At 33.8% G+C, this 17,215-nt stretch overlaps 2 protein-coding genes across 2 annotated transcripts; one reads left to right on the forward strand and one right to left on the reverse strand.

Moving 5' to 3' along the window:
• Positions 1-309: 309 nt before the first annotated feature.
• LOC121252030 (inositol-3-phosphate synthase-like) lies at positions 310-3,998 on the forward strand. Its single transcript, XM_041151483.1, has 10 exons — positions 310-675; positions 831-899; positions 1,117-1,252; positions 1,349-1,596; positions 1,693-1,919; positions 2,021-2,136; positions 2,258-2,434; positions 2,682-2,870; positions 2,973-3,035; positions 3,624-3,998. Exons 1-10 carry the CDS (start codon positions 488-490, stop codon positions 3,741-3,743), a joined length of 1,533 nt encoding a protein of 510 aa, XP_041007417.1. The 5' UTR covers positions 310-487; the 3' UTR covers positions 3,744-3,998.
• A 7,086-nt stretch (positions 3,999-11,084) lies between these two features.
• Positions 11,085-12,724, reverse strand: LOC121253094 (FCS-Like Zinc finger 6-like). Its single transcript, XM_041152989.1, has 2 exons — positions 12,269-12,724; positions 11,085-11,554 (listed from the first exon to the last, which is right to left on the reverse strand). The coding sequence occupies exons 1-2, from the start codon at positions 12,721-12,723 to the stop codon at positions 11,482-11,484; spliced, it is 528 nt and encodes a 175-aa protein (XP_041008923.1). The 5' UTR covers position 12,724; the 3' UTR covers positions 11,085-11,481.
• Between the last annotated feature and the right edge of the window lie 4,491 nt (positions 12,725-17,215).

Genomic DNA, 17,215 nt, shown 5'->3' on the forward strand with positions numbered 1-17,215 from the left:
AACGAAACTCGTGTTTGAAGTGATAGACACAAGTCTCACACTCACATATTATTTATATTATTTAAAAAATATATAATATTATTTTTTTATCTTGATATTTCATATTTTATATTTCATAAAATATGAAGATAAATAAATAAAATTATATATTTTTAAATAATACGCTGAAGTGAGAAGTTTATGTTTAGAATTTTTTTTTTTATTTTGCATGGCCAAGCTTCTATAAGGTGGCCTGCTGCCCACTTAAGCTATGCCACGTATCGCCACATTGGTCTTATTTTTGCTCTATATATTCACTTCATCGGGGAGCAAAATGAAGGAGCACAAGACAAAGGATTCACAGATTGAAGAAGAGGAGAAAGTTATACACAATTCTTCTCCTTCTTCTTTCTCGAAGTCCCTTTTTGCTCTGCTCAAAGCCTCCTTTTTTTAAAAAAAAATCGGACTGTTGATTTTGAGTCCCCTCATTCTTTTTATCTGAACAAAAATGTTCATCGAGAAATTCAAGGTAGAGAGTCCGAATGTAAAGTACACAGAGAATGAGATTCAGTCTGTGTACAACTACGAAACCACAGAGCTTGTCCACGAGAACAGGAATGGCACCTATCACTGGATTGTCAAGCCTAAGACTGTCAAATATGAATTCAAGACTGATACCCATGTCCCTAAGTTAGGGTACTGTGTTATCCTAATTCTCACCTTTTGCTTTTTCCAGAATCTTTTTTGTTTAGAGAACAACATTAACATTTTTTTTTTTCTGGGTCGTTTTTGTAATGTTGTTTTCCGTTCATTTCTTTTCTTACATTCCCAATTTATCTCACTTTTGTTAGGGTTATGCTTGTGGGATGGGGAGGGAACAACGGTTCAACCCTCACTGCTGGTGTTATTGCCAACCGAGAGTGAGTTTCTTTCATTTTACACGTAGTTATTGTCATGCTCTTTCAGACAAAATCAGATTCCTATTATTGGTACGAGTGTTCTTGGCATGAAAATGTGATCTTCAAACGATTTTTTTAATGTTTTTTTCTGACCTTAAACAATTTCTTATTCAGATATACTTTTACTAGAATATATTAAAATATTGTTTTCAAAGAAGTGGGTATTGAATATTCGCAGAGGCATCTCCTGGGCAACCAAGGACAAAGTACAACAAGCCAATTACTTTGGCTCCCTCACCCAAGCATCAACAATTCGAGTTGGGTCTTTTAATGGAGAGGAGATCTATGCTCCTTTCAAGAGCCTGCTCCCTATGGTACCCAGATTTTCTCTGATTGTATTCAGCAAACAATAAACTCCTGATATCATCATTTCACTTGATTAAGTATGTAATTTTGTACTGTAATTCCAGGTGAACCCAGACGACATTGTATTTGGGGGTTGGGATATTAGTGACATGAACTTAGCAGATTCCATGGCTAGGGCCAAGGTGCTGGACATTGATCTGCAGAAGCAATTGAGGCCCTACATGGAGTCCATGGTTCCGCTTCCTGGAATCTACGACGCTGATTTTATTGCTGCCAACCAAGGTGCCCGTGCCAACAATGTGATCAAAGGGACCAAGAAAGAACAAGTCCAACAAATCGTTAAAGATATTAGGTAGTTATGTGTTTTAATCATTAAAGAATTGATCTTTTTTTTTTTTTATTGGGTAAAAAGTTGATTGGTTGCTTCTTACTATTATGTGCTGATTAGGGAGTTTAAGGAGGCAAGTAAGGTGGATAAGGTGGTTGTGCTGTGGACTGCCAACACAGAGAGGTACAGTAATGTGATTGTGGGTCTAAACGACACCACCGAAAACCTTTTGGCTTCTCTGGACAGGAATGAGGCCGAGATATCTCCTTCCACCTTATATGCCTTGGCTTGTATTCTTGAAAACATTCCTTTTATCAACGGAAGCCCTCAGAACACTTTTGTACCTGGTAATTCTTTTAAGTCTTTTTATTGTTCTCCCTCATCCAGTAAATAATGGTAAAGCGTCTGATTGTAAATAAGATTGTAACTTTGCTTCTGATATTTCCAGGGCTGATTGATTTGGCTATTAAGAGGAACAGTCTGATTGGTGGGGATGACTTCAAGAGTGGTCAGACGAAAATGAAATCTGTGTTGGTCGATTTCCTTGTTGGGGCTGGTATCAAGGTACACAGCAAATCTCTTTTCAATATGTTAGCTTTTATAAATATTTTTTAGTGGATGCTAGCTGTACAGATTATTATGTTGTTTAAATCCGAACCGTTATTTGTGGTGGTTATGGTGGCAGCCAACGTCCATAGTGAGCTACAACCATTTAGGAAACAATGACGGGATGAATCTCTCGGCCCCACAAACCTTCCGCTCCAAAGAGATCTCCAAGAGCAATGTCGTTGATGACATGGTTTCCAGTAACGCCATCCTCTATGAGCCTGGCGAGCATCCTGACCATGTTGTGGTCATCAAGGTAACTGATTCCTTCTATGTGGCGTACATACCATCTATGCCGCTTATAAGGCAAAACTTGATTTGCATTAATACCCAAATTTTAAAAATTTCACTTGGATATCAAATCCTGACATGTCAGTAATGCAGAATGTGTATACTTAACACTGGCTTGCACTTGCAGATAGAGTTTCTCTCTCTTCTGTAGCTTTTCATACTTTGTTCTCGAAGTACTTTGTGGTGTGGTTAATTTGGGGCTTGTGTTGCAGTATGTGCCGTACGTGGGGGATAGCAAGAGAGCCATGGATGAGTACACCTCAGAGATATTCCTGGGTGGGAAGAGCACCATAGTGATGCATAACACGTGCGAGGACTCCCTTTTGGCTGCTCCCATCATCCTTGATTTGGTGCTTCTTGCTGAGCTCAGTACTCGTATCCAGCTCAAAGCTGAGAAAGAGGTCTGTCTGTCAATGAAACATTAATCAGCATCCTTACTACACGCACGCATGCACAGAGATATGATATTGCAGAGAATTTACTTACGGGGTTTTATATTGCAGGGCAAGTTTCACTCCTTCCACCCTGTGGCTACTATTCTCAGTTACCTCACCAAGGCTCCTCTTGTAAGTCTACATACTGTCTCCAATATTGTAGGTTTTTTACTGCATGAGTTCACAATCTAAGTGAGGGAAAGACCGAACAAAATAAAGTTGTGGCCAGTACTGTCCCGAAATTAATCCTTTTAAAACCATGGTGTAAAAACCCATGTCACCAACATGAATGGTGACTACCTTTCAAAAGTGATCTCCATAGTGTAGCTTACAACTACACCCAACTAAACATCATATGCTATTTACATCTCAGATATGGTAAACCAGATCTATATCAATCACAAAGCTCCTTTTTTTATCTCTCTTAGAAGATCAGCAAAAGCCAGAAACTCCTTAGAAACCCCACTTGCACCCTGTTTGGCAAGAAAATCAGCAGCCCTGTTTGAGATTATACAATTAGAATGACTGTTCAGCGAGTAAACTCAATGCTGTTTCTAACTATCAACTTAATTGAAAGGACAAGTGGTAATTTGTAATATATTTTGTATCATATGGATCATGTAACTCTTAACAGTCTTAACAATCTCATGTAATCAACACTTCTTTGTCATGGAGTAATTTACCTAATCAGTAAATGATGTTTCGGATTTGTGATAACAGGTTCCTCCTGGCACCCCAGTTGTGAATGCACTGTCGAAGCAGCGGGCTATGCTTGAGAACATACTGAGGGCTTGTGTCGGGCTGGCTCCCGAGAACAACATGATTTTGGAATACAAGTGAATTACAGGGATGCAGGGATCGACAGGAGATGGGTTCTTAAAGTTTACGAATGATATTCCCTTAAAATCTGTGTGATGTTAATGTTGGCGTGAGAGGGTTGTTAGTAACATAGTAGCATTAATTCGATGTTTAAATTTACCTTTTGCAGAAGGCGTTGTATCTGTAGCCCAGTTGCGTTGGCTCATTCTGGAGCAAGCAACTCTTTTGTATTGTAAAATAGATGAATATATTGTGTATATGCTAATTATCATCTTATCTTGGCCCTGTTTTCTGTCATATGCTAATTCTCTCTTCTCGGTGATAAATGAAGGATAGAAAGTGATCAATGATTAAAAAAAGTGAATTCAATGGGGGAGTAGGGCGGCAGGGAAAAGGATAGAAGTTGAGTGGTCCAATGTAGCCTAGCCAATGGATCAGATATGTGGGGTGATTGTGGGCACATAAGTTGCGGATCATTGCCATGAACACACACACACACACACAACATATATATATATATATGAAGGACTTAGTAGATCCACAACTATAATGGATAAAGCATAGGTACACCAAAGTATTCTTCAATAATTTTGGGAAGTAATGTTAGAAACAAGTCTCGTAATTTTGCCAAAGACATATGGCCTGATGGCATAACACCCAAGCCCCCAAGATGGATTTTGGAGGTATTGGGTTCGACCACCTCCCCAATTAATAATAATAATAATAATAATAAAAAAGCAAATTCAAGGTAAAAGTTAGCTTTACGAGTGGATTCTAATTTTTTTTATTTTTTCAAATAATTTGTACAAATTATGTCGGATGCATAAGGTAAGATAGTGGTGCAATAAACATGTTTTGTTGCCATTGATGTTTAATCATTCAGATATTAAAAAAAAAAAAAAAAACAAAGTGGTAAGTGTAGGTGCTGATGATCATCAATCATATTAGTGGTGGATGATTGTTTAGAAGTGGCTGAAAGCAAATGTTGACTTGTAAGATTGAATTTGAATTTGGTGGTGCCACGAAGGACAAATAGTATCGGGCTAGTATGAAATTAAGGATAACATCATGATACTCACGGGCTTGGATAATGGATAGGGCTAGGCTTAAACAACACGACAGGATCTGGGTCTGGGTCTGGGTCCGGGTCAGGATGCTCAAAGCCCTGCAATGAAATGGCCCACTACGATATTATATAAGATGAACCGCCGAGGAAGGAACAATGTTGAACAAATAACAGATAATAATCCACCAAATTCAAAAAAAAAAAAATCATTTTTTAGCATTTCCACATCAACCGTGTTCTGAATGTGTAAAGCATAAAAAGTTCTAAATAGATTTTCTCTTTCATAGCTGCAGCTTTCTACTCTTTTTTTTTTTTTTTTTAAATCCTATTTTCAAGCCGGTGTATGGAACATACCTAATAAACTACTTATATAGTATTATTTGATTTCGAATATAAATTTTAAAATTTAAATCTTATATATCAAATTTTATTATTTAAGTGATGTGAATAATTTACTTTACACACTAACTTGAGAAAAAAAAATGTCTCCTTCTTTTTTACCTTCCTTTTCCTAATCAATTTTACATTAAAATAAATCAGAGCCAGAGCTGTAAGAGAAGGGACTGGAGTAGGGGTATTTAATTCAAACAAAAATCTCATTGTGGAGAGAAAAATTAAAAAAAAAAAGGACAATGAATCATGTTCCATTGGCCAATTCCAAACAAAAGTCTCATTGTAGAGAGAGAGAGACAGAGAGAGAAAAAGGGACAATTAATGAATCATCATGTTCCATTTGCCAAGGTGCATGTAGAGACCACTGAAAGAGACCAGGATTCAAATAATTCAACAATGGCATTGAAAGGACGGCGGGAATAAGCTGAGCCAGTAAAGGAACATTTTTAACAACTATTTTAATGCTTTCATTAATCAAATTAAACAAAATATCTACTAGGATCCTTAATTGGCAACACTCGAGGAATGCATGCACGCGTCTATATTGACACGTACTGTGCCCCATGCGATTGTATGATATAATGATGGGAGTGGAGCTGATCTTGAAGATTTGAGAACAAAAGAACTTGTCGATGTGGGCGTGGATATGGGTATTGGAGTCACTGATTTGCAATGGTATGTGCAACTCATGATGCACTAATTGGGTGGTATGTGACGCTATACGCTACTAATTTTGATGTACCAATATTAATGTATATTATTTGTTGGTAATGAAGTGGTCACTACAATAAAAATTCTTTTTTTTTTTTTTTTTGCGAGAAATTTTGTCAAAATAATCATCAAAATAATCAAAATTATTGTAGAAATAATTTTTTCCCGCTATTTCAAATCGTAACAGATTTCTTAGAAATAACTGACAATAGATACTGATGGTGCCGTACTTGTTTAGTTAGCATAAGGTAGATCGATCGAGATAGTACTTCCGAATTAGAAAGGAAATACAAAGAGATCGAACAAATCATGAACTCAATAGAAAAGAAGAATGTGGAAGAGAGTTCCTCCCTCTTCGATAATTAAAGAGAGATTTTGTTACAAATAAATTCCAAAGATACTGTGTGGATGGAAGATAATAATTCATCAGTGTAAAGGTGAACCCTTCACTCGACCGCAGAGGTGCTGCCTGCCTGCTGACCCCCAAAACCCCAACAGTACTACTGAGCCTTGCAAGCTCCTTGCTTTGATGTTCAAGATTTGGTTGCAGTACTTCAAAAACACAGCAGAAAGAAATGGTGTAGTATTAGTAGTTAGTGGTCTGTAATCTATTGGGATGGATGGAGTAGTATGAGCGCGAATCCACTACTGGGGCTTAAAATATAAACTGCAATGACTTTATGATGTTTGTTTTGTGTTACTATATATGAGATAGCGTTGCTAAAAAAACATATAACACTGATGTTGAAGGCTGAATTAGCAGCAATAAACAAATTAGCACTGCAGCGCAGCATCATCATGAGTAGAGCTGAATTATTAACTATATATTGGCATTATCTTTATATATGCAAATGGTCATGGAGCTCATGTTCGATCTGCTATCACAATACCCGGCAATCTTGTTCTTTTTGTCTCTTTCATCAAAGCAGAGTCTAGTGGCCACCATCATTATTCCACTAAACGTATATAATTCACCATTTGCGGGGGTCAAAATATAAGTTTTGTAAAGCTGTTTATATATGTACACCATTTTGAACAACTATCAATATCCTTGTCCCAATTTTAAGGCTACAAGTGAGTAAGATAGATATAGGAAGTAAACGCTACAGTATTTATTGAACATTTAACATTTTCCAAAAAGTCTATACAATAACATGAGTAAATATTGTAGAACCTACTTAATTTTATGGATTTGTCTCTCTCAATAGAAACCTTCAAATTTTACATAAAAATTTGAAGAGTGTTGTAAGGAGATTTTTTCCACTTTACAAAGGACACTGAGCCTCGGCCCAACACCCGGCCTTAGGGTCACCAGGACCATGCTTGAAGTAAGGTGTCAACTAGGGAAAGGGGTCAAGTGACTGGCAGGACAGATCAGCCTAACATCGCTCGGCCACGTTCTGAACTTGGGAACGTAGCAAGAAATGCAGAGAACCCTCGATCCACTAACATAGGAACATCTACGGCTCACAAAGGATAAAGCAAGGCCTGGAAACCACGTCACATTAATGGCACCACTATCGGACTACACGCCACATTGATAGTGTTGTTGCATAACCACGCCGCATTAAAGGACTCTGACAACAAGAATATATGTAGACCATTTTAAAAAACTATCAATATCCTTGTTCCAATTTTAAGCTTACAAGTGACTAAGATAGATACATGAAGTAAACCCTACAACATTTGTTGAACATTTAACACTTTCCAAAAAGTCTATACAATAACATGAGTAAATATTGTAGAACCTACTTAATTTTATGGGTCTGTCTCTCTCAATTGAAACCTTCAAATTTCACATAAAATTTTGAAAAGTGCTTAATCCGAATATTTCAACTTGTTAAAAAAGGAAAATCAATCATCTTTATAAATGAAGAGAAACTCTTTCTTTTTTTTTTTTTTTTAGAAGAAGAATAATCTTTATTCAACTTATTACATCAAATGATGGATACAAGGAGGGACTCCCTCCAAAATAATGCTCTCCTGAGAGAGTTTAAGTGCATCCTTAGCTATACAATGAGTTAAATTATCAAAGATTCTAGGAACAAAAACAACTTTCCATCGCTGCAATTTCTGAAGCATAACTTGAATGTCTCGGATAAGAAAAATTCTATTCATAAAGCCTTATACATCACACACCACCTTTTTTGTGATTTTTTTTAAAAACTTTTTCTCTTATCAAATGTGTGTTATATGGATGATGAGTAGAATAATTTAATTGTTTTAAAAAGAATAAAATCAAAAAATAAAATAAAAAAATTATAGTATGTGGTGTGTGTAGCTTATGAATAGCAATACTCTCTCGGATAATGATGCCTACTGAACTCCAGCTTTCATTCACCGTTGATTTCATTAACAACATTATGAGAGGAAGAGAGACTCTTTCTATAATATAGATTATGGTTGAAACGTAAGCCCAGGGATATTAAATATTGGGGAAAAAAACTAAATAAGTGATGTCATCTCTAAATTGATTGCACATAATATAATGTTTCTCTTCACTACTTTTATAGCCTGAAGTACGCGTACTGCCATTAGATGTCCAAATTACAAGGAGGAAGAAGAGGACAGATTCAATATCAATTACATGTATGCAAGAATATATTATACACAGCAAGGATGTGTGGACTCTTCTAAAAAACCAGAAAAAATGGTTAAAGCGCGCATTATAAATTTCTCATGAAACTGAAGTTACTTCCGAAATATATATATATATACTCTATTATAATAAATGGTTATCTAACTGTAAATAGTAAGTTTTGTTTTTTTTTTCCATTAAATTTTCTTTTTTTTTTTTTTTGTTAAATTCTGTTTTACCAAAAGACCCTTAAAATTCTTGATCATTTGACGTGTAACTCCCTTGTAGAATTTAATGAAAGATTTTGTTTTATCAAAACGTCCTTAAGATCCTTGACCATTTGACGTATAGCTCCCTTGTAAAATTTAATGAATGATCATGTTTTACTAAAAGGTCATTAATATTAAATTAATAATATTTTATTATTATATAAAGAATAAATAGATAATCCAATATAGATGCAGACCAATGTTTATACTTTGTTGAAGTTTAGATTTTTTTTAATCTTTATTTTTTGTTTTTATTTAATCTTGTATTTTCTTTTCTCAAATAAATAAGTTACTAGACTTTTTTATTTTTTTTATCAGTCTGGGAGCTAACACACCCAGACTGATAATATTATTGACATAGGATTCCAGTTTAATTGCATGGCTGCGAGTTAGCTAGGTAAAATCCAATCAATGTTGATCAGCAGGAAATAAAGTACTATATGATCCACATCAAACATATATGGATGTTATTAATATCATTTTACATGAGGACCCAAAAACCAATGATATAATTAGTATAAGTTCAATTTAATTATTACTTAAAATAAAGTTAATTAAAATCCCATTAATACCTTATTACATGCATTAATTTGAAGGCATGATTGGCACTACAAATCTACCTACAATAAAGTTTCCTTAAATCCCAAATTGAAAGGGTCCCAATAATGAATAGAGGTAGATCTGAGGACCAATTAGTGTCTAGCTGGTCCCAGTGTGACAATAAAGGATGTGAACTTTATGTGCAATTCAAGGGTCCCATATTCATACATCAACCCCATGATCTCACATCAATCAACAAAAAACTCCAAATGAATTAAATGGCAAGTCTATTCCAAGCTGACTCCGCCACAGATTCCCCACCTCTTCTTTATTCCTCTAAGAAAGCGAAAATTTGTAGAACAAAGACCGAAATAAAGAGGAAAAAAAAAAAACTATGCGAAAATTTGTAGAACAAAGACCGAAATAAAGAGGAAAAAAAAAAAACTATATTGTTGAGCTGAAGATCATGACCGTCATTGGTAATTTTTTTGTTTTTTGTTTTTTTTTTCCAAGACAAAAGGCAGTTGTCACTAGATTTTGTAAGTACGTACATGCAAGTTTCTAAGGTTAATCCAGAGTTGTGAAGGCTAGGCAAAGTGTCAAAAGAAATTGTCGGGACCAACTGATGATCATCTCCTGATCATCCATCTGTATTTTGGCCTACAAGCACGATTGTGTCCTCAGCTTTAAAGTGCAGGGACTATAGACATTAAAAATGGAGCTTGGGTAGTTTGAAATTAAAGGATCTCGTGCATGATGATTATATATATATATATATATATAGATATATATGCTGGGTGCTTGGTATTGGATTTTATAGCTAGGGATTGTATCACCCATGTACCATTAGTATTCGATCGATCGGTCTATTTGATTCAAGCAAATTGTTAAAAGTTGAAAATGTTACAGTACTGAAGTCTTGAAATGATTATGCGAAGTTCTCTCTAAAGACGCCCATTGTTCCCTAAGTTTATGAGCTTCTATTAAACCTGCTTCTTCTAAGTTATTGAATGAGAATCTAATATTTTCATGATCAGTTTAGCTTTATATATATATATATATATATATATATATATATATGTCTTCTATCGTCGTATAAGTTTCACCATTTGATTTTCGTGTCGTCTTGCTAGTTTTATTATACCTTTTACATTATTAATATAATTGCATTATTTTCTCATTAAAAATTACATTCCGGTTTCTTTGTATAGTTTAGTACTTCCATAATTCTAAGATTACATTTTTGTCTATAACCCTCTAAAGTAGAAGGTTATATATATATATATATAGGGTAGGAGTAGTGCTACATATACTTCTAATTTTTACTTACATTTTTACTTACAAGACTCATCTTTTTAGTTTTGTTTTCAAATTCAAATTTTGAATTTCAAATTTCATAATTTCTAGCATATCAATAATTGATATGTGGGGAAGTCAATTTTTTGCAAATTTTTCTTAAGTACAAATAGTATTTTTCTATAAGGAAATACTCTAGCCACAAATGGATTATACAAAAGTAATTCCACAAACTGACGTGGCTCGATGTGGTTCGTCAAATTATAAAGTTACTTTTATTATAAATTATATCTAATGGATCATATGAAATCACGTCAGTTTGTGAGATTATTTTTGAAAAATTCATTTAATAGATGTATATATTGGATGAGCATTGCTTGGGTATTATCTGGAATGATGTGGTGCCTAGACTTCGGCATACATAATAGATGCACAATCAACCATATATGTCCGAAGGAAAGGGATCAAGAACAAAGAAAGATAGTTTGTTCATGTCAATACCATCGATCTGAAAGGACCAGATTCAGAGCTTCGCTCATTTCCATTGCCATCCACACAATACATACTTAAGCCTTTTATACATTTTTACACAGATTTACCTCTGCATTATTAACGTGTACCGCGTGCTTTGATGACTAATTAAGGGGAAAATGGAGAGAGAGAGAGAGAGAGAGAGAGAGAGAGACATTAACTAATTGCATAATGTCTCACTGTGCATAACTTTATAGCTCACACAGTTTCTCCAATATCTTTTTTTTTTTTTTTTTTTTTTTTTTTTTTTTTTTTTTTTGTTTTGTTTTTAAGCAGCAGCAGCAGCCACAGTCTCACTTTTACTCGACGCCTCAGTGGATGATGCCGTGGATGGCGATGCTTGGTGGCTTTTTTTCCTTGATGCCAAGCCACGTTTCAGTTCTCTTTCCTCTCATCTTGCTTCATCTGTTGCTCCCTGCACTCTAAACTACAAAACGCTGTATCCCCCCTGGAATTATTATTCACCCAGACAATCCATCAGTAAAATAATTAATGCAACCATCACGAACCGTAATTATATAAGTACTCTTGCATAAAACTAACAACTCAATCTCAGAGAGATCAGAAAGAGAGAGAGAGAGAGAGAGAGAGAGAGAGGACTCCAAGGAAAAACAAAACTGTAAAGATTCGAGAAACGTGAGCAGCTAGCAACGGGTGATACTACAATTGTTGGGTTCATAACAATTTGGCTGGTTTCTGGATCTGATACACATATATAATAAAGATTCCGGTCATGGAGTTAATATGTGTGTGTGTGTGTGTGTGTGTGATACAATAAATGCAATTTACCGGAGTTCATATTCTTATTTTCACAACCTACTGCACAAGATTATCGCCAATAGCTGCTAATTTGCACGTATCACATATCAGAAGAAAATATTGGACAAAGGGGCCAAGAGAATTTTGAGTGCTGGATTGTTAAAGAAACAAAGACCACAACCCTGAACACAGAAACGCCTTGACAATATCCGAACCACAACACAGATGGTATCTTTTAAAAAACTTCGAAACCACAAACAATGCCAAAATCAAACCCAGAACTGTAGAGAACCCCCGATAACGCTTGCTAAAGGGAAAAAGGAAAAATCATTTGTCGAGTGCTTGCCTGCCTGCCTGTGAGTGAGCGTGAGACGGAGAGAAACAGAGAGAATTAGGGCAGTACCTATACATGTAGATGTCTCGGCCAGGTGCGAGGCGTTTTTTACAGAGGCCACACGTATGCAGAAAGTGGGCAGTCTCCATGAAATGATCAGCAGTACCAGAGTTGCTTCCAAGCTGGGTTGATCTGGGAGAGTTCACCGTCGCCAAGAAACGTTGGTCGACGTATCCTCCATTCGGAACGAAGTTCATGGTCTGAGCCACCGCCGGCGCTTCTCCAATCGCTGTTGCATGAGGATCATTTACGGGGTTTTGAAGATCAGAATCCGGAGCTTCAAAGACGCTAGGATCCACGTTGATCCCGGTCATGCTTGATGTTCTTCTTATTGGAGGGCGTGGACGCTTCCCCAGCAACATCTTTTTCTCTCTTATGCACAAAGAGAAACACAGACAAAACACAGAGAGGAAGGGAGTGAGCTTCCGAGAGCAAGAGAGGAGTTGATAATGGAAGGTGGGCATGAAGATAAAGGGCATGGGAAGAGGCTGAGAGCCGATCTGAGCCGTTGCTTGCAGGCACCAAGTACAAGAAGTCCACGTCATTCTTCTCTACCTTTTTAATGCTCTTATTGTCTCTTTTTAATAATGCTACTATTACTCAATTTTGTTAGAGCACTAACTTTCGCTTGGGTAAAATCTAAGGTTGGCCAAATTTTAAATAAGTTGTACTAAAAAAACTTCAATTCAAAATTGAGTATTTTTAAAATAATTTAGATTTCTGTTACAGTAATTGATTAAATTTAAAGAATCAAATTGATTTATTAAAAGTTAAAATAATAATTTCTCACTCCATTAAAAATATGATTAGTAAATATTTAGATAGAATATTATATATTTAGTTAATGAATAAGACTTTTAGATAAGTTTAATCTCAATTTTTTATTATCAGTATTAAATGATCATTGAAAATATGATTTTTTTAATATTAATTTAATTAGAATATAATTATTATTAATATAAAATTGTTAGAATTATAAAATGTTATACAAATAAATTAAATAAACAAATTATTAATTTAATAATATTTTATTATTTTATAGAGAGTAAATGATTAATTCAATATAGAGATTGAATTTAAATGGAATAAGTAAATGTAAAAAAGTGTGATATCGGCTAAATTTTGAAGATGCATTTAGCCAAGTCAATGCTAATACTCTTACTCAATTTTGATCATTCATTTATTTAATTTTTATTTATTTATTAATTAAGAAAATGATTATTAGTGTATTAGTAGTTTTTTATAATATTTAAAAATATTAAATAAATATGAATAAAAAATATAAAAGGTGAATTTTACCCAGGACACTTATCTAGGATACTTACAGCGATCACTGCTGGCCGGCGCATCAGCAGCATTCCTTTTTATTAATAATTTTTTTTCGCCTGGTTTACTTTTCTTCTTCTTGCACTGTTGCACACTTGTTAGAGGAGATCCGGTCTTCTGGCTTCTGATTTTAAGCTCTCCAATCTAAATTTCGATAAGAGTTCAATGACTTTGATAAGAAAGAGATAAAGATAATTTGCTGTTTAAGTAATTAATAAACAGGTGAATCTCGGATACTTAGATCATTGTCTCACACTGTGAGAAATTTTGTCCCAATTCAATCTAGAGATTCGAATGATCTCACTATAAGAAAAATAGATTTTTGTGATTATTTAATTACGACGAAAAGATTATTTATGATTAAAACAGATTCATTTTAACTGTAAATAGTCATTTTGTTGAAATTAACTAGTCACAAATAAATAATTTTCTTGTAGTGTCTCCATCGACACAGTGAAAATCATATCTAGTACTTGGGCAAATTCCATTATAATTAAGTTTGATAGTGTTAGTTATAACAATATGTAAACCATATTCCATCTTCTTGAAGAAATTTATGGTCTACCTCATCTCATAAAATCGATTCAACAAGATAGAATTGTTCATTCCTTACAAACATGTCCAAGACTTTATCCACAGGCATTAATGTGGGATTATTCCTCAACACTCTCACTCACGTGCAGGCTAGTATTTTTTTCTGGTCCTTGTCACATGGTAAGTAGTGTGGACCCCATTCGTCCTGTGGCAGACTCTAATATCATGAAGAAATTTATGAGTCTAACTCATTTCTTAAAACCAGTTCAATGAGAGATGATTGTTCATTCCTTATAAACATGTCCAAGACATTCTCTACAAGTAATGTAAGATTATTCCTCAATAATTCCATCATGTTTAAAGTGTTAGATAAATATAAATATTAACATCTTCTCATTAGTTTAAACTTTTGTGATAATTAATTATTTCACATAGTATCAGTACTACAGAACAAAAGTTCTGAGTTCGAATTTTGAGTTTACATTTTACCCATTTAGTTAAATATTCTACGTATTGTCGGAGTTTAGCCTACAAGTGAGAATAAGTGTGTTAAGACAAATATAAAAGAAGTGTTATAGGTACAAAACGAATCTACAAAAGTAAGCTTACAAGTTGATGTGATTTTATATGATACTTTAGATTTACTTTACAATAAAAATAATTTTATAATCTAACGTACTACAACAAGCGATATCAATTTATAAATTTACTTTTGTAAAATCTCACTTGGTTAAAGCATTTCTCCAAATATAAATATTAAAATCTGTATCGGTTCAAAACCTTGAGCACCATTGCTTTTTAACTCTATACTCCCCTACTAGATGACCAAGTGGGTGTTGGTTTTCGAAGTACTCTCCGGTAAAGCAAGTGATCTCATAGGGTCGTGATCACTTAGGATCTAATTACCAACTGATGAGGTTTAGTGTTTGGAAAAAGACGAACAAAATAACAAAGTTTATTCAAAAAAAAAAAAAAATCTTATAGAGAATGATGAAGTTAGGGTGGAGTGCACAGTTTCCCGATGATGTAAGGTTTATTAATTATTTTTTGTGCTATAATAAACAATATATACATATATATATTAAACTATTTTTTTCCATTGAGATTTGGTTAATTTGTTTATGGTACTTTTACCAATCAGGAGGTTATAGGGTTTGATTAATTGAAAGAAAGAGATTGGTAGGTGCAGTAGAAAGATGGTGCATGTGAAAGACTAAAACCTAAGAGCCATCAAACATGGGTTGAACCTAGCCATGCATGATCCACATACACTCACACACACGGTGGCACTGCCACTGTATTTGAGTAGACAGTGGTTGAACAGGCGCTCGCGGCCATGAGATGAGACCCAACAACACCTTTTGATCTCTTTAGCCATGTCATGCTACCTTTACACCATGCATGCTGTCTGTCTTCTTGTCTTCCAAATTCTCGGGGCACTTTCACGGGCAAAAGAGCAGTGATATATAGTTGTCTTTCACTGGGTTTCCACCGTTCGATCTGTAGAAATTTGTATTCATGATCGGTGCAATCCCATTCAAAATGGCCTGGTTTTTTAGCATTTCTGATTGGAAAACTATCCCTTTCTCTTCTTTATCATTTTCAATTTGACGCATGCACGCACTAACTCACATTAAAAATAAAATATCTCTATTCTTTCTGTATTAGATTTTATTAATTTCTATTTGTTAAACTTTCTACTCCCAATCATGATAAAGTCTATAATGAATAATATTATTGTTATAAGGAAAATGATATACTTTCCGTTGGGCTAGTACCGCTGATAGCTCCCGCTCTTATTTTTAATTTTTTTAACATAACAATTAAATATGTGTTTTTTAATAATATTATATATTTTTATTTTTTTTATATATTAAAAAATACATATATAAAAATATATATATATAAATCCCACAACCACACTTCTTTTAATAAGAGTATTGATTTGAGCAGAAATCTTAGATAAGAAATTCACATATGAACGAACGTGCTTTAATATGCTTTATCAGATTGCAAGTCTGTTTTTATTATAAAATAAGTTTAACGAATAATCTTTTAAGTCACATAAATTTATAATTTTTATAGGAAAAAAAAAAGAAGAAAAAAGCATTCAAGAAAAGACAAGGGATAAACTGGTAATTAAACTGGTCGCTGCTTTTGATAACTCATTTCCTAAATTTTTTTATACTTCTCAGTAACAATTATGTGCACTTGGTCATTTCATGGGTCCCTGTGGGCCCATGTTCCATAGTTCTTCCTAATAATTCAAAATATAGTATGCGAAAAAATAAAGTGGTTTTGATATGGTAAAGCAAACCAATCGAGCATGTAGGACCCTCAGATGGACCCACCAACATCGAGATCCAAATCATATTTACAATCCTCCTCGCGCATTAAGGAACGTTTGGGTAACGAGTCAGAGACCAAGAATTCTCAAAAAAATTTTAAAGTTTATGATAATCTTCTTCTCAAATATTTTTTAATTATATTTTTATTTTTTAATTTTTTCATATGATCATTATATAACCACTACAATATTTATAACTTTAAAATCAAACACAAAATTTAATACAATTTTTTCAAATTTTAAAATAAAAATATTATTAAAAGGTTACATTTTTTTTAATTTTTTAATATTTTTAGTCTAACATTTTATTTGTTCTTCATAAAAATATTTTAATATAAACTATTTCAGTATTATTTACAAAATCTTAAGATATTTCAAATATAGGCCAATTGACACTTTCATCCTTTCTAAGTTTCCACACATCAATATTTTTATTTTTTTATATTTGGTGAGAGCAGCCTTTAATTATTGTTTAGTTATTGCTTTATTAATCTTTTAGTTGATATACTTCTCTGTCCTATCATTTTCATTACGTAGTTAAGCTTATTAATTATTAAGTAATGAAAATGAGTACTAATAAAGAATTTTTCGAATCCTGAGCATATCTTCAAATGATCCTCATAGATGATGATGATTCTTTCAAATTTTTATCAAAATAAAGAAGTTTAAACATATGAAATACGTCGGTCCTACGATATTTTAAATAATATTATATTTCTCATTTTTTACTTAGCATTTCACACATCACA

Source organism: Juglans microcarpa x Juglans regia, chromosome 2S (assembly GCF_004785595.1).
Source record: "Juglans microcarpa x Juglans regia isolate MS1-56 chromosome 2S, Jm3101_v1.0, whole genome shotgun sequence".
NCBI classification, from domain to species: domain Eukaryota; kingdom Viridiplantae; phylum Streptophyta; class Magnoliopsida; order Fagales; family Juglandaceae; genus Juglans; species Juglans microcarpa x Juglans regia.